The 22110-nt window shown below is 35.3% G+C and overlaps 2 protein-coding genes across 9 annotated transcripts in view; one reads left to right on the forward strand and one right to left on the reverse strand.

Moving 5' to 3' along the window:
- Gk (glycerol kinase) overlaps positions 1-15014 on the forward strand; it is a 166079-nt gene extending 151065 nt beyond the window's left edge. Inside the window, exons 20-21 of one of the 5 annotated variants that reach the window (XM_071606490.1) lie at positions 13457-13509; positions 14283-15014. In XM_071606490.1, coding sequence (XP_071462591.1) covers positions 13457-13509; positions 14283-14336 — 107 coding nt within the window. In that variant the 3' untranslated portion in view covers positions 14337-15014. The remainder of the gene's footprint in view (positions 1-13456; positions 13510-14282) is intronic. The other 4 variants (XM_071606488.1, XM_071606484.1, XM_071606485.1 and 1 more) reach the window with 4 other exon arrangements.
- Positions 9861-22110, reverse strand: part of Tab3 (TGF-beta activated kinase 1 (MAP3K7) binding protein 3) — a 59268-nt gene continuing 47018 nt past the window's right edge. For 3 of the 4 annotated variants that reach the window (XM_027927423.2, XM_071606480.1, XM_071606481.1), the window contains 3 exons: positions 20491-20574; positions 16271-16372; positions 9861-14074 (listed from right to left, as the gene is read on the reverse strand). In XM_027927423.2, coding sequence (XP_027783224.1) covers positions 13926-14074; positions 16271-16372; positions 20491-20574 — 335 coding nt within the window. In that variant the 3' untranslated portion in view covers positions 9861-13925. The remainder of the gene's footprint in view (positions 14075-16270; positions 16373-20490; positions 20575-22110) is intronic. The other variant, XM_071606482.1, reaches the window with a different exon arrangement.

The raw sequence follows: 22110 nt of genomic DNA on the forward strand, positions 1-22110 counted from the left end.
CACAGGTCTCTTCCTAGCATGGGGGCTGATTCGGAGGTTCTATCTGCAGACACTGGCCCTGGAAATTAGGACTCTGAAGATCAGCCCACAATTAGGTTTCACTAGCCCTGCACTGAGTCTTGGAACTCACTTTTTGCCCTACATCCAGTGGGAGGAGCCTTGTTCTTCACTGTTCTGCCTGAGGGTGGTAGAAGCAGTCCCTAAGCTGATGCTAAGCTGGATCACACCTGATTTTCACAGCTGCAGAGACCTGCACAATCTCAGGCAATGACGTGCCATGACTGGCAGTGATGCAGGCTGAAACATGAGTGTATTCCACTGAGATTCAGGTTTCTGCATGATGTAGAGGCAAGTCTAGAGTTTTAGTCCATGAGGACTGGCCTGGGGATGGGGGCCATGGGGCTCTTTCTGGTGCTGGGTCCCAATGCAGCAAGTCTTGTATAGAACTCCAAAGCAAAGTCTATTCTCACTTTCCTGCCTTACTTACAAGTAAGTAGTCGTGCTCCCCACTCTGTTGCCAGAGGTTGAGGGAGGGGGTGGTGGTGGCAGTGCCTTGGCCACCTTGGCTAAGGAAGATCCAGAAATCTTTGGGCACTGGCCTGGGGACAGGGGTCCTGAGTCTCTTCCTGGCACTGTTTCCCTGTGGCAGGCCCGGTATTGGGGTTCAAGTCTAAAGTCTGTATTTAATTGTTCTCCCTCTCCCAAGTGGGAGGGGTGTCTCTCCATGCTGCACGGCTTGAAGTTGGGGGGAGGAGTGAAACAGGCAACTCTATCCTTTCTGCCCTCCTCAATGTATCTTTTCTTAGGCTAAAGCTAGGCCTGGTAGCCTCTTACCTGGTTTCCTTAGCTTTTGTGGTGGTAGTTTGATATGTGAGTAGCTGTTCAAATTGGTTTCTCTGTGGGGAGATAGTTGCTTGAGCATTTTGGCCATTTTGCTCCCAACCCAAGGTAGTGTCCAAATATGGATGCCTTTTAGTTCTGTAAGTGCTTTTATTTGAATTCTTTTTTGTAGTTGTCGATGGACATCATGCCTTTATTTTTAAAATTTGTTTATGTGGTGCTAAGGACTGAACCCAGTGCCTCACATATGATAGGCAAACACTTTGTCACTGAGCCACAGCCCCAGTCCTCTGTAAGTGCCTTTGCTGGAACTTCCAATACAACGTTGAAAAGCAGTGGTGAAGGTAACCATCCTTACCAAGTATGATGTTAACTACATCACTGAGCTACATCCCCAGCCCAGCTTGATTTTTTAAAAATATATTTGCAGCTGTAAATTTTTCTCCAAGCACTGTCTCTGCTGTAACTCTAAGTTTTGGTATGCTTTGTTTTCCTTTTCATTCATATCTACGCATTTTTGTATATCCCTTGTGATTTCTTTGACCCATCAGTTGTTTAAGAGTATGTTGTTTAATTTCCACATATTTGTAAATTTTCTGCATTTCCTTTTTAAATATCATTCCATTGTAGTCAGAGATACTATATGATTTTACTTTTTTTAATATATCTATTGGGATTCTTATATGACCTAAGATTTTGTCTATCCTGGAAAATGTTCTATATGAACTGGAGAAGAATGTGCATTCTGCTATGGTTGAATGGTGTGTTCTATATGCAACGGTTAGGTATAGATGATTTATAGTTTTATTTCAATCCCCTATTTATTGATAGTCTACCTAGATGTATTATCTATTTAAAGTCTTGTATTGAAGCCTTCAAATATTCTCACTGAAGGATATGGAAAATCACAACCCCCAGAGAGAAAAGGAGAAGAATGGGCTCTGGACTTTCACAATTTCCCATATCTTTACAACTGTTCCCCTGACTGCCCAACTGACACATCCCTGCTATGACTCAGCCCCAGTGAACCTTATAAAACTCAGACCCCAATTGTAACCAGTTGACATTTTCCTCTTGAAAATGTGCCCCTCTGCTGCTTTATTAAGCATCACTGATCTGTTGAGGTCTGTTCTTTTTCTTTTTTCATTTGATTTCACTCACTATCTTGATTCTGTTTGCTTCTTATATTTGTAATAATAGTTTTAAATAGTAATCATAGCATGTGATAATTGCTAACATCGTTTCAGCACTTAGCATATGCTAGGCATTTTTCTATGTGCTTTGAATACAATAACTCAGTTAATGTTCACAACCACTCAATGAAGTTGAGTTTTATTAACTGATACCACAGAAATACAAAGGATCATAAAACTTCTATGAACAATTATATATCAACAATTTGTATAACCTAGAAAAACAGGTTATTATGTATCTAGGAATTTATCTATTAAGACTGATCATGAAGAGAGAGGAGATCAAAACAGACCAATAATGACTAAGGAGCTCAGATCAGTAATAAAAAGTCTTCCATCAAAGAAAAACCAGAACCTGATGCTGAGTTTTACCAAGCATTTAAACAAGTATAACTAAAAAGAACAAATTAAAAATTAAAAAAAGAACTAACCTCAAACCTTCCAAAAGTTTCCCAAAATTGAAGAAGAGGAAACACTTCCAAATTAATTGTATGAAGCCAGTCTTACCCTAGTATCAATGCCAGTTAAGGACACAAGAAAAGAAAATTATAGGCCAATATCCTTGATGAAGATAGATGCAAAATCCTCAATAAAAACTAGCAAACTGAACTCAACAGCACATTTAAAAAAGCATATAACACAATCAAGTGGCATTTATTCCTGGGATGCAAGAATGTTTCAACATAAACAAATCTATAAATGTGGTTTAATAACATTAACAGAATCAAAGACAAAAAACGTGATTAACTCGATGATGCAAAAAATGCATTTGAAAAAAGTCAATGTCCTTCTGTGATTAAAAACTCTCAAACATTAGGTGCAGAAGGAACTTTGCCTCAACATAATAAGTCACATATGACAAACCCACAGCTAACATACTCATCAGTGAAAGTTTTTTCTCTAAGATCAGGAACAAGACAAGGATACACACTGTTACTTCTATTTAACACAAAACTGAAGATCCTAGTCAGAGCAACTAGGCAAAAGAAAGAAATGAAAGGCATTCAAATTGGAAAGGAAGAAGTTAATTTTTCTCCAGAAGACATCATTTTATATATCGAGAACCATACAGACTCTAAACCAACCAACCACTGTTTAAAACTAATAAATGTATTCAGTAAAGTTGCAGGGTACAAAATCAACATCCAAAAATCAGTAGTGTTCCAATATACTAACAACAAACTATTGAAAAAACAAATCAAAATCCCAATTCTTGGGAATAAATTTAATCGAGGAGGTGAAAGATTTGTACACAGAAAACCATAAAATGTTGATTAAAGAAATTAGACATAAATGGATTGGTATCATGTGTTCACAAGCTGGAAAAATTAATATCTTTAAATACCACTCAAATTGATCTACAGATTCAGTATACTTCCTATCAAAATTCTAATGATATTTTCACAGAAATAGGAACCCTAAATTTCACATAGAACTACAAAAAAACCCTCAAATATCCAAAACAAACTGAAACAAAAACAACTCTGGAGGCATTAAACCACCCGACTTCAAAATATATTACCAAATGATAGTAAAACAGCATGGCACTGGTATAAAAACATAGACCAATGGAATGGAATAGAGAGACCAGAAACAAATCCACAAATTTTGTTAATTTTTTTTAACAAAAGTGCCAAATACCCAAAATGTGAAAAGGATAGTCTTTCCAATAAATGGTATTGGCAAAACTAGAAATTCACATACAAGAGAATGAAATTAGGCCTTTGTCACATCATATACATAAATCAACTCAAAATGGATTAAAGATTTACACATAAGATCTGAATTTGTAAAAATTACCAGAAGAAAACACAGGGGGAATCTCCATGACATTGGTCTTGGCGATGTTATTTTTAATATGGTCCCCAAAGCACAGGCAACATAACTAAAAGTAGGCCAATAGGATTATATCAAACTAAAAAGCTCTGCACAGCCAGGGAAACGCCTGACAGAGTGAAGACACAGCCTACAGAATGGGAGAAAAATATTTGTAGATCCTGTATCTAATTAAAGATTAACATCTAAAACATATTAAAGGGGCTAGGGATGTAACTCACTGGTAGAATGCTTGCCTAGCGTGTATAAGGCCCTGGGTTCCATCCCCAGCACCACGTACACAAAAATTTTATTTATATATAACAGCAGAATTCATTGGCAAGAAAACAACTCAATTTCAATTAAAAAATGAGCAAAAGCTTTCTTTGGTAAACTGTCTCAAAAGACGGCCAACAGGTATATGAAAAATTAATCAACACCACTAATCAACAGGGGAATGGAATCTAAACCTGAATGACACCTGTTAGGATGACTACTTTCAAAAAGACTAAAGCTAACAAGTACTAGTGAGGATATGGAGAAAAGGGAATCCTTGCACACTGTTGGAGGGAATGTAAAAAATACAACAATTATAGTAAATACTATGAAATTTCCTCAAAAAATTATAAATAGGCCTACTATATGATCCAGCAATCCCGCTACTGGGAATAATTCCAAAGGAAATGATGTTAATATGTCAAAGACATATCTGCATTCCGTGTTCATTACAGCATTATTTAGGATAGCCAAGAATGGAATCAACCAGAAAAAGAAAATGTGGTACATATGCACAATGAAATACCATTTAGCCATAAAGAATGAAGTTCTGTCACTTGGGACAACATGGATAGAACTAGAGATCACTTGCTAACTGAAATAATCCAGATATAGAAAGACATACTGCATGCTCTCATATATACAATCTAAAACAGCAAACTTGTAAAAACAGAGTACAATGGTAGTTAACCAAGGGCCGGTGCATGGGGTAAATATCTTTCCACCCAAGTGGCAGATGTAGTTTGACTCCTTTGTGAGTAGTTATGTGCCTTCCTAAAGCTGCTCACGTCTAAAAACACTTTCCCACAGGTTATATCCCATCTTGGCCTTGGAATGATTTTGATTCAGCCCTTTCTTTTTTTTATTTATATATAACAGCAGAATGCGTTACAATTCTTAGTACATATATAGAGCCCAATTTTTCATCTCTAGTTGTATACAAAGTATATTCACACCAATTCGTGTCTTCATACATGTACCTTGGATAATAGTGATCATCATATTCAACCATCATTAATTACCCCATGCCCTCTCCCTTCCCCTCCCACCACTCTGCCCTATCAACTCTTCCTCAGAGCTTTCTGGCTGGTAAAGATTCTTGACATGGCCATCTTAAGAGTGTTCTCTTAGCATATAGTTGTGATTTCCCACCCCCCACCCCCATTTTCCCATTTCACTGTTAAGAGTTGCCACAGAGACATCTTGTGCTGGAAATATTTCCCCAAGAGACATCACTTTGAATTCTGAATTGTCATTTCATGTGACTTGTTCTGTTATAGGTGTGGATTACTTATTTCCATCTAGAAATAATTCAAAATTTGCAGCCTCTGAAATGTCACTAGGATATAGTATTCTTATTCCATTCTGTTATTTGGGGAGTTGAAAGTCTTTTTAATTTGAGATAATATCTTTGCTAGAACCTCTTTTTGAGAATTTGCCTGAACTAATCTGTTTTATTCCACTTTTGAATCAAGAGTTTAGAAGAGCTTTTTAAGTTTTCAGATGGCTTGATTCATTTTACTAACTTCTAGATTTAATACCTTATGGTAAAAAAAAAATATGGCCTGTATAATTGTTTTTGAAATTGGGATTTTCTTGATTTCTGTGTGTAAATGTTTGGTGGATATTAGGAAAAATAGTTTTTACAAAATATAAAGTTTCAATATATAGAGAATTAACCAAGTTAATCATAATACCATTAAGTCTATTTTGCACATCAAAATAAGAGAATTGTATCTTCTATACAAAGATTTAGGAAAATTCTGATATCACCTGGATTGTTTACCCTTGTAGGTAATATTTTTTCAACCCTCCTGCCCCCATGTCTCTATATAGTTATGTCTCTCTTAACAGGAATATGATCTGAGAAATGTGTTGTTAGGTGCTTTTGTTATTGTGCAAAGATCATAGAATATACTTCCACAAACTTAGATGTCTTCTTAATGTAATTGAGATGTAGTGAATGAGTTGTATGGGGTTGCTGCTAACATATCATGGCACAATTTTCTTCTATATCCACTGTCTGTTCCCTCTGGTATTCCTTATCACATTTCCTGGATATACATTAATTTTATTAGTTCTTTTTAGTTATACATGACAGTAGAGTCCATTTTTATATAATTATACAAACATGGATTATACCCTATTCTAACTAGGAGTCCATTCTTGTAGAATCTGTACATGATGGTGGGATTCACTGTGGTGTTTATATGTGCATAGGAAAATTATGTCAGGTTCATTCCATTGTCTTTACTTTTCCTATACCCATGCCTTCTCTTCATTCCCCTTTGTTTAACCTACTGAATTTCTATTCTCCCCTTCTTCCTGCTTTTTGTGGGTTAACTTCCACATATCAGCAAAACATTCAACCTTTATTTTTTTGGGACTGGCATGATATTCTCCAGTTCCAAGTGCCATTATTTCTTTGTGGCTGAGTAATATTCCAAAATATATACCATATTTTCTTTATCCATTCATCCATTGAGGAACACCTAGGTTATTTCTGTGACTTGACTATTGTGAATTGAGCTGTTATAAACATTGACGTGGCTGTATCATTATATATGCTGTTTTTAAGTTCTTTGGGTACGTACCAAGCAGTGGAATAAATGGGTCAAATGGTGGTTCTATTCCAAGTTTTCTAAGGAATCTCCATACTGCAGATTGGTTGCACCAATTCCCACCAACAGTGTATGAGAGTACCTTTCTCCCACATCCTTGCCAACATTTGTTACTTGTATTATTTATAATTGCTATTCTGACTGTAGTGAGATGGAATTTTAGTGTGTTTTTTTAAGAAAATATTTTTAGTTGTAGACAAACATAATACCTTTATTTTTTTGTGGTGCTGAGGATTGAACCCTGTGCCTCACACACACCATGCAGGCAGGCACTCTACCACTGAGCCACAACCCCAGGACTTCAGGGTAGTTTTAATTTGCATTTCTCTAATTGCTAGGGATGTTGAACATTTTTCATGTATTTTTGACCATTCATATTTCTTCTTCTGTGAAGTGTTTGTTCATTTCCTTTGCCCATTTATTGACTGGGTTATTTTTTTGATGTTAGGTTTTTTGAGTTCTTTGTATATCCTGAAAATTAATGCCTTATCTGGGGTACTGGTGGTGAAAGTTTTCTCCCATTCTGTAGGCTCTCTGTTCACATTCTTGACTGTTTCCATCACTGTGAAGCTTTTCAGTTTGATACCATCATATTAATATCCAACAAAACTGAAAACAAGTTTTCTACTTTTCTTTGGTAGTTTTATATATCACTTGGTTGGAAATTACTTGATTACAAAGTATTGGGAAGATTGGGAAGTTCAATACCTTTTAAGCATTTGTTTTTGGCCACTCAACAGTAGACAGCAGTGAGTACTGTTTTCAGTATTTACTGTGGGGTTGAAAACCTCTTCCTGGAATCCTCAGGGGACCAAACAAGATTTTTATCTGTGTTCATCGTGGCAGCCTGAAGTTACTTGTTGCCTTATGCCCCTTAACTAGTGGCCAAGTAACTCTCAGTAACTGTTTTCCTTATTTTAGTGAACTGTGGTGCCAAGTGAGTCAGGAAGCAAATGCAATCTACATGCTTTCTGTCTAGATTCTATTTGCTCACTGTTCAGAGCTTGGGGATCTTCATGGGTCCTATTGGGGAATCCCAAAGGCATGCTTTGCAGGTTGACCTTCACTCATGGCTAGAGTTGTGGCCTGGTTGACAGCAGTTGCTATTGCCCTCTATACATCCATCAACTTCCTGTCATTTCTGACCCCTTGAGAGTACCCTTCCCTGTTTTCCAATCCTTAAAAATGTTTTTTTTTTTTAATGTTTCAGTGGAATTTGGGAAGAGAAACTAAAATTGCAATCTTGAAATCAGAGTCCCCTGCCACATGTGGCAATTTGAAAAATATATTCACCAATGTTCAAAAGGCAGGAAAAGTGAGATGATTTGATTGGTCACAATTTTGCAAAATAAAATCTCAACCACAGGTTGGGGATATAGCTCAGTGGTTGAGCATCTACTTAGCATGCTTGCCCCACTGGGTTCAACCCTCAGCAATAACCCTCCACATATTGTATATACTATCTTAAAAATCTCCATCATAAAACATTACCTGTTCTATGTTCTAGAAAAAGGCCAATAGGACAAAGTCAGGAAGTCTTTGGAGGAATACAGGTGGGATACAAACACTGGGCATCTCCCACACAACAGTCCCCCAAGTCTTCTGTATGAAAACTGAGCTGGTCAATTTCTAAATAAATCATTATATGGATACAGGAATTAAAGGTAAATAATGTAGTCCTCACAGATAACTCTACAAAACAGACACCACAGCAAACCACATCTGTGCTAACTGAACATTTGAAGTAACTAAAAATAATTCAACTGCTTAAGGCAACCTAGGATGTGGGAATTGATTTGGAGTTAAAAACACTTTACTACTTTTAAAGTTATCTTTGATATTTAGTCTATGCATTAACTGTAAGATGTGGTAGAGTATAACTAAATAGGTGATGAAGAAAACTTTCCTTAGAAGATATTCCAGTTAATAAATGACTGGTTTCCTGGCAGGGAGAGAAGAAAACTCTGAGGATGTGCATGCATACACACATACTGCACATTTTGAGACATGACAAATTTCAAGTACTCCATCTATACTATAATTTGAGAAACCTTATTTTTAAAAATGTGTGAGACTTGGGGAAATTTAAAACACTGGATATTCAATATTTAAACAGCAGTAATTCTATAAGGTGTGATGAGTACAATGTGCTTATGTTAAAATGTATTTCCAAATGAACTGATGTCTGGGATTTATTTAAAAATAATCCAGGGAAAAGTGAGAGGTGATAAGAATATAGATGAAATAAGGATGTCTATTTAATTTTGGAAGCTGGGTAATGAATAAATGGGGTATCATTATACAATTCTATACTTCTGTATGTATATAAAATGTAGAAATGATTTAAAAACATTTTTTTAGTTGTAGATGGACACACAATATCATTTTTTTATGTGGTGCTGAGGATTGAACAAAGTGCCGCCTCACACATGCGAGGCAAGTGGTTTACCACTGAGCTACAGCCCCAGCCCTAGAAATGATTTTTAAATGTATTTAATCACAAAAGAGTTGTCTAATAGAATTCATCTGTGGTGATTTCTGTGCAAAAAGTTGGGAAGGTTTACTTCAGACCCTAGGCAAGGTAAGTGACAGAACCTCTGTTTGCCTTTGGAAAACTAATTACAAATGATATCAATAGCTAGATGCAGTGGCGGGGCCCTATAACACCAGCTATTAGGGATTCTGAGATAGGAAATTGCCAAGTTTCAGGACAGCCTGAGCAACGTGGCAAGATGTAGACTCAAAATAAAAATAAAAAGGGCTGGGAGTGTGGCTCGGTGGTAGAGTGCCCCTAGATTCAATCCCCACTACTACAAAAAAGAAAAAAATGTAAAGAAGAAAAATAGTTTGTTGGTAAATAACATTAAGTGGAATGAAAAAAATATTAAGTTTCTAACATGTTCCAACTTATAAAAACCTGCGCACACACACACACACTCACCCACAAATTTTCAAGTCAGAACAATATGCACTTAATACTTACCCACGTCTAACATTACTAATGTTCTAAGAAGATGAAATGTGATAGTTAAGTTAGTGCATCCAGAAATGTTTAGAACTAGAACTAGCTTGATATTATGAATTATTTCTAACTATACAGAAAAGATGCAGAATGTAGTGTTTGTTTTTAGTTTATTAATTTATTTTTCAGGAAACTTTTGACTTTCTGAATATGTACTGTTTGGAAGTACGATGCATGCATAGCCTTTTTAAATGCCTTTGTACAATTTCATCTCAAAATAATTTCATTCACAGCATACACAGAAATCTAAGAGACATGGTATTTACAAGATTTAATAAGTTCTTGCTGCTTTAATGAAGAAACTGATCAATTCCTTTACAGTAGGGAAAGAAACATGGACATTGCGTGTTCTTATAAATAAGAATTCAGAATTGCTCAGTCTCAAAGCAACTTTTCATGGCTTTAGAAATTAAAATTGACTCATCATTCTATAAATCTCTGAATGCCCAAGCCATGCAAAATCTACTTGTATTAAATATTTGGGGATGCAAATAATACAGAAAAAAAATTTCTGGTGAATGTGAAAACGTCATCAGAATTAACTTTCACAATAGGAAAATACTGTTAATTCTTTCAAAAAGATACAGTAGTGGTGCAACACAGACAGTGCCCAATTTTGATTTTTTTAAAGTAGCATTTCACTTGTCATTTTCCTTTCTCTACAGATATACATACACACACTGTAACATAGACTCATTCAAGGTCTAACAATGGTACAATATTAAAATAATTTTTAACTATAAAGGGACATCTTCACATTCCAGGATACATCATTGATAATTTTTAAAGGACAATTCTTCTATGTCTTATATTCTTGCTTTTTGTTTATACTGTCAGCAAGACATTACAATTACCTTTTAAAAGACTATATAAAATTGAGTTGCCACAGAAAGTTGGATATGAACCCTAGATAATTGTGACAAAGCAATGACAAAATTTAAGGAAACATCGATTTATAATTAAAAAGTACTAAAATTGAGACCAGCTCCTTAAAAATTAAACTGCTTATCACACTTCCCATTTCTTCCAGGGAAATAAACAAATTAGCAACACTTTCCCCACCATCATTAATCTGCTCTAAAACTACATTTTTACAATGCATTTCTTTTGTTTCTTTAAAATCTCCTGCCTCTACTCTCTCCCAAACTAGCTCAATATCAACATTTTACAATGCTTAGAAAGTTTCTGGCTCCTCTATTACCACTTTAAACTTTTAAGAACTCCAAAATTTAAGGGGCAATGTACTGTAGCAGAATGGCAAACGTGCTTTCTAAAAACCCAGTTACGAAACGGTGAAATAATGTAAAATGTATAGTCAGGTCTATATGTTACCAGATACATCAAACCAGTTGTATTTTAAGAAAGCAAATCTCTTACAAGAAACAAGGAGTGCACCAACTCAACCAAAGGGCGTAGGCGCCTCAGTGGCTAGGCATCACCCAACTTAATTCCTACCAATTGTTTATGCATACCAATCTGACTAGGAGATCCTTTGGAAAAGATACCTTGAAAGCTGGGTGGATTCTTACTCAATCTGGTCATAGGCAAGAAGAAGTCTATGGGATACAGTTAAACATAGCAAATTTATCAGTGTCAAACAATATGCATATTTTAAAAAACTGAATACGGCCTAAGTTGGCAGATGAAACTTGTGCACAATCACAAACTGACATGTACAAAACTTCCTTAAAATCAATCTCTGATATCTCATACCCCACCTTCCACACCTAGCAAATGGACTGTTTTCTCATTTTTCCTGGCAGGAAAGCAATGATTGACTAGATATGTCATCAAAGGACTGAAACCATGCATCTACTGTATGATAACACCTTATTAACCTGGATGTATTTTCATGCAATAGTTTTAAAAGTCATCTACATGGTTTTAATAAAGCATCTGACTATTTTCAAACATGCTACTTTCATTTCAACTGACAACTGCCAAGTTAATTGCTGCCACTTCAGCGTATCACTATGAATACTGGTAAACCTTTTAGCTAGAACACCAAGCAGTATATATAGGTTTGTCCCCCTAAATTGTTTATTAACACCAAGTGGGGTTGACCACCACTAACATGATACGAAACCACACAGAGGCAAAGGAATCTTACAGGATAGTAGGACTGCTGGACTGTTGTTGGAGACTGACAGATACCAGTGTTACAAAAGTCTGTTAAAAAAAAAAAAAAACTGTTTTCAAGTCCATGCTTTAAAGCCTGTCTGCTTTCTCACCATCTTTTTCACAGTTTTGCCACAATTGTTATATGAGAAATGTTTTATCAGTGTAATTACATAACCACATTTAACTTTGGGAGACGAGTGGACATATTTTGGGGAGTTTTCCACATATGAAAAAATGTTTTCAAAGCTGTAGGCAGAGTATGAAATTATGATTTGATGGAAAACTATGATGAGTTATGCCTTTGGTTTCATTATGCTATTAAGTGCAGCTTGTTTTTCCAGGCCTGCCAGAGATTACTGCTAAATTAGAATACAATGAGAACACAAAGGGTGTGTGTGTGTGTGTGTGTGTGTGTGTAGGGGGGTACCTGCTGGTATTCCTAAGGTTATAACCTTAGCCAAAATGCTTCAGAATGGGAAAATATACCAACTTTATTGCTGTTTATACTCACCAAAATGAGGGGTTTGGATTTTAAAATTCAATTCTGAGCCAAGAAGGAAACTGAACAGTGGCAGAGACCTTATTTAGATGTGCTATTAAATTTCCAGTGATGCACCCTAATGAGTCACATGATTTTATCTCTTCAGTTATCCAAACCTTGAAGTTCTGTTTCATAGATTGCTGTGATGCCTGGACAAATTCAATATGACCTCTGAAAACACTTTTATTTAAAAAGTTGTTCATTTTAAACTCTTGTATTCATCTTTTTTCTTTTCGTGGTACTGGGGGGGGTCAAACTTAGGGCCTTGTGCATGTTAAGCATATGCTCTACCACTGAGCTACACCCCCATCCAATATTTCCTAACCATTTTTTTCTTGCTCCCCAAACAATGCAGTGTGCAACTTTGATATTGGCCAACTATAATTTCCCTCACATTGGTTTATTACATATGTGTAAATAAATCTTTATTGAACAGCTAATATTGATTTTTTTTCTTCAGCTAAATTAGGATTATGGCACAAAGTATTATCTGTGCTGTAAACATCATGAATTCATCACAAAATTGGAAGGAGGCAAAAAAAAAAGCCCTATGAACTGCAAACATTTCTTAAGAACCACAGCTGAGCTCAAGATTTCCAAATAGATTTTGGAATGGACTTGCATTTGGCATACATTCACTGTGCTATTGGCAAAGCGCAGTTTTACAAGAATGTCATTTATAAAATCATACTTTGTAAGGATTTGTTATTTTTTAAAACGGCCTAATAAAAGCATACAGTAACTTAAAAATATATCTCTTATATGGCATAATCAGGTCTTAGTTACCAGTGTTGATATAGCTTGATGAAACCTTGTACAAGCCAAAGGGATCTTACCACCTCTGATTGTACTTTCCAATGATGGGCATAATATGCCTAATTCCTGACTGCTACAAATCACATTTTAAAACATATTGTTTGTGTTTGAAATTACCCCTGAAAAAAAGCAGCAATTAAAAATATCTCTATTATTTTGCAAAAAAAAAAAATCATATTCTGGGTGCTTTTTCCTGTCCTTCTCTTCATAGGAAGCATGGGAAGAAGCACAGGGAGCCTTGGTTTTCCAGAGAGCTGTGGCCAGGTAAGCCTACTCTGGAATTCACAGTTTGTCTGCATAAACTGTTAACTTTTCATAATATCATTCAAGGTTTGACTTCAAAAAAAAACATAAGGGCCACTCAGCAGTAACTTTAACAATTGGGATTCCACAGAAGAGCTCTTGACTTAGCTCTGTGTACATTCTTTCAGGAGTGAATCCTTCCCCAGTTTCAAGTATTCCTTTCTACCTCTAACTCTGCAATGAGTTAAGAAAGGAAAAAAGAAAGACCTCACCATATTCCTTTTGTGAGCACAGTGACCACAGTGCCATTCCTCCTCCTACCCCCCCCTGTGCAATTGAAAATGAAAAGGCTGGGCAGATGAATAGACTCCTGAGGTTTCCTTTTCTCATGGTGCTCAAAAAGTTTCACTCTTAACCTGGTGCCAACTCTTCTGAATTCAAGTGTACCGTGGCATCTCACACTGCTCACAGCGATTTAGTGCTGGGTGGTTAAGAAAGGTGCAGCTGTCACAATTCCACGGAGCCCCTTCGTAGTCTTCATCTCGGGGTTGTATCCGAGGACTGTGTGTGGAGCCAGTTAGATTCTCTGAGGGAAGTGAAGATTAAAGAGAGAGGGGGGTAAAGATAAAGTTTTTTTTTCCCCCCAAGTACAATCCAAAAAGCAAGGGACGTAACTTTCTGCCTTATGTGTAAGGCACTTAGTAAGCACATCTACTAGAAAAGCATAACTGAGCAGAATGCAAAATATAAAGTTTGTTCTAAACAGTCCATTTTTTTTTTTTTTTTGCTATAAGACAGAAGCTGAGTGTGGTGTTGCTCACCTGTATCCCAGCTGCTTGAGAGGCTGAGACAGGAGGATGACAATTTCAAGACCAGCCTGGGCAATTTAGCAAGACCCTGCCTCAAAATTAAAAAGGGGGCTGGGGATGTAACTAATATCTAGCATGCACAAGGCCCTGGGTTCAATCCCCAGCACTGCCAAAATGAAAAAAGATGGACAGAAGTCCAGAACAGATTATCTTCCTAAAAGATTACTCATAGATAGTGGATATTTATGCTTTATTCCAGCCAAATGAAAAAAAAAATGGACATGTAAGAAAACATGTCTTCCCTGACAATCACAGCCTACTTTGACTTTTTTTCTGTTACTATACACATAATATAGCAAATATCTGATATATGTGCCTTTTCCCATGAGATATTTAAACTCCAATACACATGTGCTTTGTACTAATGGTTCATAAATGGCAGGGGACAGTTCGTAAGAAAAATTTCCCCAGAATAGTGAAAAGATAGACTTCAGTTTTTCTGAAAGCCAAATTACATTCAATATAAAAGGCTATTATTCCCAGATTCTTTCTTACTTTTTTGGCATTCAAATGTCCTTCATATGTTTTGAAAAAAAATGTCTATAATTGGCAAAATCAAATGCTGGCAAATTTAAGTTGGCCTCCAAGGTTTTATAAAAATTCGAAACTTGTATTCGTGTTGAATCTTCATTCTTCCTAATCATCACACTTAAAAAGGCTCTGCTTCTAGGGTCCATTTGTAAATCCTGCCTTTTAGGAACAGTCCCTATTAAGAGCAGGGTGAGTGAAGAGAAGGCTAAAGGTCTCCTGATGAAATCTTCCCTGGAATCTGGGGTAAGATCAAGAGGCTGGGAATGTCCACCTATAGGACACTGGAAACCCTCACTATGTTCTGGAAATACGATTAAGATCTAAGGTAAGCAATCTTTCCAAATAGTTAACAAAAATAAACTGAGATATGGGAAAGCTCTGTCAGTTATGGTTCTGGGTTAGCATATTTCCCACTAAAAATTAACTAGCTTACTTCTGGGTTATCAATTTGTCTTTCATGGCAAATGACTAGTGTGACCATTCCCTGAGAACCGAGGTTCAGATTCTGAACCTTACCCTATGATAAGGCTCAGCCCCTATTGGGAAGGTTGTCTTAGTTATACAATGACTAAAAATTGCTGGGTTCTTTACCCTATTCCTATGACTACATAAGAAAGATGGACTCATTTCTCTTGTTTCATTTGCTGCATTAAGGGGAATTTAAGAACTAGCAAGTAGTATACTTACACAAACATATACAATACTTTTAGAAATCTCATTTCAACTGAATGCCAGGATAAACCATTAGAAAATTTCAGTGAGAAGTTCATAATAATCCAGAACTTTCAAGTCATTTTGAAATTGTTTATTTGGCCTTGCTCTCTATATATGCTATTTCCTTGGAGCTTGACCCACCTAATATGGTGGCCACTGAGTGTTTCAAAGGTGATGAGTCTGATTTGAGATGTACTGTAAGTGGATAAAAATCACTAACTTTACCCTGATTTCATATTGAAATATTTTATATATATTGGATTAAATAAAATATATTAATCTTTATTTACTATTTAGGGTGATTACTAGAACATTTTGAATTATATACATGGCTTGCAATATATTTCAATTGGACAGCATAACCTTAAAATTTAACTCTGCATAGAGAAAAAAATTTGCAGGGTAGCGGGGTGGTTTCTGGGAATTGAGCCCTGGGGCACTTTTGTCACTCAGCTATATCTCTAAGGTCTTGCTAAGTTGTTAAGACTCAAACTTGGAATCTTCCTGTCTCAGCCTCCCAAGTAGTTGGAATTATAGGTGTGTGCTCCCTATTCCTGGCTTAGGGAATAATTTTTGAAAGCAAAAATTAAAAGTTTGGTTTTACTTTTATGGTAACTCTACATAAGTTAACATGTGTCTGTGGACATTCTGGACACACAAGTACAAACCATCTGCAGCTGCTGCCTGGGTGTCATGAACATCCGCCTGTACTTTGGAGGTCACACTAATTCTTCGAGCTTTTCTCTCAATTGTGCAGGGGTCTGAGGAGTCTGTTTATTTAAAAAAAGGAAAGAAAAAAGAAAAAGAAAAAAAGAAGAAAAAGGAAAAAAAAGGAAGAAAAAAAGAAAAAAAAAAAAAAAGAAAAAAGCAAAGCCAGTAAGAAGAGATCAAGTGATTCTTTAGCAAGAGTAAAAAGGCTCACAAAGTTTACTCCTGCAACCCACACAGCTGAGTACATTTCCTATCACTTCATGCTACCTTTAGTTGTCCTGTGAGGGCAAATACTACATTTAATTCTGCACTGCAACCTGAGCCACAACCTGGCTCTTACAACTTTTTCCATTCTCTGATTACCCAGAACCAATGGCCTATTTTATCAGATTCCTACTTGTTAGTGGATTAGGGGTACAAACAGTGATAGCAATGAAATGTCAATGTGGAAGTAAAATTAGGAAGATTACAATACAGTAATTCTCCAATTAAGCAATAATTAACAGAAAATTATAGGGTGAAAACAGACTACCCATACAAGGCTAACTATTACAATAATGATGATGAAATACAGATTTTATAGTTAAAGAGCAAGAATAGTACTTAAAGTCAAAATCGACTCAATACTATGTCCTGATCAACCTGCGCTCCCAAATTGTTTCATGAATTCTAATTACCCACATCTGCAGCAGACATTTTGCAACATAGGCAATAATTGTATGTATCCTGACTTCTTGTAGAATGTTTCTATGAATTAATAGGTTATTAGTAAATAATCTTTGTATTAAGTAAAAATGAAAAATGGCAGACTTCATATTATTTTTGCATTTAAGAATCAAAGAAAAATATTGCATTTTCTAATTGGTTTGGAGCCCCTGTGCAATCCCCTAATGCAACCCACCTTTGGAGATCACTGTTCTAGAATTCTAAGCATGATGCTTAAACACTTCAACACTCCATTATCAGAATTAAACAAGAGCAGAGTCAATGTTTCCATAGACCCCAACAAACAAGGGTAAAGTTCTATTTCTTAGGTTTTGTAAAGCACTTTTACAGCATCACATGCCTACATGTCACTAACTCTTACAAAAACTTTGTAAAATATCCTGGTAAATATTTGAACAGATCAACTGTGGTGCAGATTAGAGCTGAACAAGGCCATGTGGCTAAGATGACCAGAATCAGTACTTAGCATCTGGAAGCCAAGGTCAGTGCTTTTACCACTGTATGGGTTTCCAATGGGGAAGTGAGGAGACTTGCTGAGTCACCTGAGGGGTAATACACACTGTATTGCTTAACTGCCAAGTCCAATTCAAAAAAGTTTGTCTTCCTTTCTGTCTCTCTTCTCTACCTGTTTTTCTCTTTATCACATTTATGCACATAAACTTCTATATCCCATATGGATTTCTTGCATATAACTCCAAGACATTTATTCAAACCAATATGCCAGTTCTACCAGTTGTGAGCATTTTATTCATTTGGTTTGTTACTGAGTACTACTGCAATCATTCTGTGCTAAACTAGATGTACTTTTACAAAGGCCATGTTAGTTTAAAAAACAAAGTGGGAAAATATGCAAGTGCCTAAAAGAAAACAAATTTGAATCCATAAAGAAAAATGAGTAGCTTTTGAGAAACCTGTTATGAAAAGGCTTCCAATGAAATTGGAGAATTTAATCAAGTTTTATTATAAATTTTAACAGAAAAAAAATGTGAAAGTTTAGAAACTATGGTAAATAGTATAATTTTTTATTGACATTTATAATAGCTTATGCTAGTATATAATTAAAACAAATTTCTAAAATAAAATATTGTGAAATGTTTTAGGTGTCTTTCTAGCCTTTTATATTAAAACTGTACATACAGAGTAGAAACTGCTTAGGGTAGGAGTCTTAGAATCAAGCATCTGTATAATTAATCTACATATGAGCATCTGATACATATTTAAGAAATGGGTTGAAACTGGACCCATTACAGCTAACTTCATGGGACTATCCAATATCGGCTTTAGCAAATTTTATTTGAATTAAACAAGCCACGAAAAAAAACCTTTTTAGTGTACAAGTACTTGTAGAGAGCTAGATGAAGGTTGATATTTATGAGACTACATCATGGAATATTAATGCAAACCTTGCACAATTTCTAGCCAAGTAGGATACCAAACAGGAACCTCCTACCTCAATTACATGGTGTTGGTCCCAAAGACAGAAAACAAAATGACATATTGACACTATCACTACCACTGCTAGAAAATCACCACTCGGACTCAACAGGCTCTTGGCAATAGATCCATCATGTCGCCTCAAGAAATTTCTTTGTATATGGTTTTTCATGTGTATTCCTTTGTGAAGGTCTGATTAAATGTTTTTGCTTTTTAAAGTCGGGTGTTTTTTGTCTCTTTACTATTGTCTTGTAGAAGTTCTTTAGGCTATGGATACCAATCTTTTATCAGACATACTTCACAAATATTTTCTCAAGAGTCTCTCCAGCAGAAGTGTTGAATTTTAATGAAGGTTTGTTGATCAATTGTGTTTATTGCTTCTTGTGTCCTGTTTAAACTTTAAGTACACCCAAGTAGCAAAGATACTATGTTTGTTCTGGAAGCTTTATAAAGCTTAGTGTTTAAAAACACTTAGGTGAATGAACAACAAATTAAAATTTTTGTATTATGATGATGATGTGAGGCAGAGATCAAAATTTGTGTTTTCCCCACAAGGATATTCAGTTCTTCCAGTCCTGCTTGTTGAAGATTTTCCTTTCTCTGTTGGTTGCTTTGTTGCTTCTATCAAAATATCAACTGACAGTTGAGTGGGGGATCTATATCCAGGTTTTCTATTCTGTTCTAGTGTTCAATTTCTTTATTCTTATGCCAGCATCACACTGTAATTACCCTAGCTTTATAGTTAAGTCCTAAAGTTGGTTAGCTTAAGGTTTCTGGCTTTTGCTTTTTTTTTCAAGATTGCTTTGCATTTCTATTTGAATTTAGAATCAATTTTGTTAAATAAAAAGTTTAGTGGGTATGGTGGAACACAGCTGTTATCCCAGCTATTCAGGAGGCTGAGGCAAGAGGATTGCAAGTTCATTGCCAGCCTCAGCAACTTTGGGAGACCCTGTCCCAAAACTTAAAAAAAAAAAAAAAAAAAAAAAAAAAAAGTGCTGAGTGGGGGTATAGCCTAGTGATTCAGTGCCCCAGGGTTCAATCACCAGTACTGCCCCCCCAAAAAAAAGGGGGGGGGTAAAAAGTCTTAGTGGGGTTAATTTGGTATTGTATCTGCATATCAGACTTGAAAAATGGGTATCTAAACATTACTCAGTCGTGAAATTATTAATCAAAATTTCTTAGCTCAGTTTATATGATTTAGATGGAATTTATATATGGCTTAATTAAAACAAATCTAAGATTTTAAAATGTTATATCAAGTAATTTTAAAAAATATTCACTCTTCAGAATGTATTTAATCAATAGTTTGAACTGCTTAAAACAAAAAGGACTAAAATATGAAATGTATACTTCAATTCAGCCTAGAACTATAATTATGAAGCAACTTGGGCTGTTCGTTAATAATGGGATAGAAATGTTACCTACATTTAATAACTCAAATTAATTTGATTAAACTTAAGATACTATAATGCCAAGTAAACATTGATACATAAAAATAGAACAGATTTTTTAAAAAATTATTCTACTTAGTTGTACATGACAGCAGAATGCATTTCAAATAAAACAGATTTTGATGATATTAAACCATTTCTACATAAAAAAAATCTGAAAATGTTTGTTATATAGAATTTATTTTGTCCTTGATAAGAAAACACCCCTCCCCTCCCCTAATTGTTATGCTCAACTTCTGAGTACACAAGGACTCCTGTTGCCTACAAAATAATCTCAGATCTATTACAAATCTAACTTTGTAGTTTAACATTAGACCTTTGAAATTCCTATTGTTTTGTACCATTAATTATATAATACAGTTTCAATAAAGTTATATATTCCATTCAATTCTGTGCTTTTAAAAAAATTAACATTTTGGGATGTATCATTATTGCCTTGCTATGGTAACATCAAGATGGTAACTTTGTTTATGCTGAACAAGCTAAAGAAGATCTCAAACGGAAATTTCTTCAGTTTCAAAGAATTTTATTTGTTTCTACAATGATTATGGCATGTCCCTACTTACCTTTCTTGGATGGTTTTGGTGGTACAACTGGACCAGGTTCTATGTTGTCATAAAAATTATTCATGGCTTTTGGATCAAAGTTTCCTATAAATAAAATAAAATCAACCAGGCATTTAGGACTTTTTCTTCTGCTATTTGATTTTTTTTAAAAAAAGAAAATATATAAAGACATAAGAAGGGAGAATGTTTTCCAGGGTTTCAAATCTCATCATACTATTCTGTCCTCCCACTGAAATTGTGTTTTCTTTATCACTGTGAAAAAAGAACTGAGAAAACCACATCAGTGTTTGTCTCCAATGTGTTACCTGAAGGAATATTTCTCTAAATGTAAAGCTAGTCTCCTCAGGCAGGATTAAGCATGTTGGGCATTTGAAGAGGTAAATGAAGAAATGAAAGGATGGCTGACCTGTATTCTGTTTTAATTTAATGAACAAACCATAAGAGAAGACAAATAGTGAAGGCTCACTTTCATGTCTTTCATAATTTACCTTAAAAATGTATCCATTATAAATTCACCTATGGAAGGGGCCAAAAAATTATTAGTTATATTTTGAGATAGCTAAGTGAGACCTGGATAACTGTGAAATAGCAGCTCATGGATTCCTATTTTCAAAATTGGATAATCTTAACTTCAATATTTAATGTAGCCCATATGATTTATCAAAGATGATGTGGTGCCAATTTCAGTATAGAACATTCCTTGAGAAATCTGTCTTGCCACAAAATTTTTCACTTCTCCTAAGATATTCATTCTCTGATACAGACACTGGTCTGCATTTCAACTAGTTTTGAGTCCTACAAGGTTCATTTTGATATAGTGCCAGTTTTGAGTCCTAACCTCTCTCTCTCTCTACTCTGGTTGTTCTACACAATTCCAGTAAAAGTTTAACTGTTATGTTTATTTACAGAGGATGGAGTAGGATACCGACAATTTAATTATACTAAATAGTTAAGTCCTGATTTCTAGACTTTTTTTCTCAAAAATTATTACCAAAACCAACAATGAAGTTACTTTTCATCAATGTATACACTGATTTGTATCTAGTCTAAATGCCACCCACTATACCTCAAAAAGAAAGTTCAGACTGGAAACTTGGTCAACCTGGTATAAAAAGTTTTCTAGAGTGTATAAAAGTACAATTCAGTATAAATTAGCTAGGTTTGGACCCCTTACGTAAAGAGACTTGGAAATGCTTCAGTACCAAAAAGAACTCATTGCAAGGTCATTGCCCAACAAAGCCCCAAAACACAGCTCTTTACTTACAAAACCTTAATAGTGGTTCCCCCTTTGCAGGTCCTATTACAAGTAGTTTATCCACTTGGATATGTTTTGTTTTGGGAGAATTTCCTGTAAACAATTCCTATGGTAGCTCATAAATACCATGATGCTATTTGATGTAGTAACTGGATTGTTTATGATAAAATGCTACATATGTATTTCTTTGATTCCTTAAGTCACAGCTAATATTCTAATTTCTAGATCCCATAAGGTTTATTATAAATATCCTAACCAAATTTTTGAGTTAAATGTTTCTTGTTTTGCTTCAAAGACCACTCAAGTAAAAAAAAAATAGATGTAAATTTCTATGATATAGTAGCAAGAGTCTTTATAACCTACAT

This window comes from Marmota flaviventris, chromosome X, assembly GCF_047511675.1.
Source record: "Marmota flaviventris isolate mMarFla1 chromosome X, mMarFla1.hap1, whole genome shotgun sequence".
NCBI classification, from domain to species: Eukaryota; Metazoa; Chordata; class Mammalia; order Rodentia; family Sciuridae; genus Marmota; species Marmota flaviventris.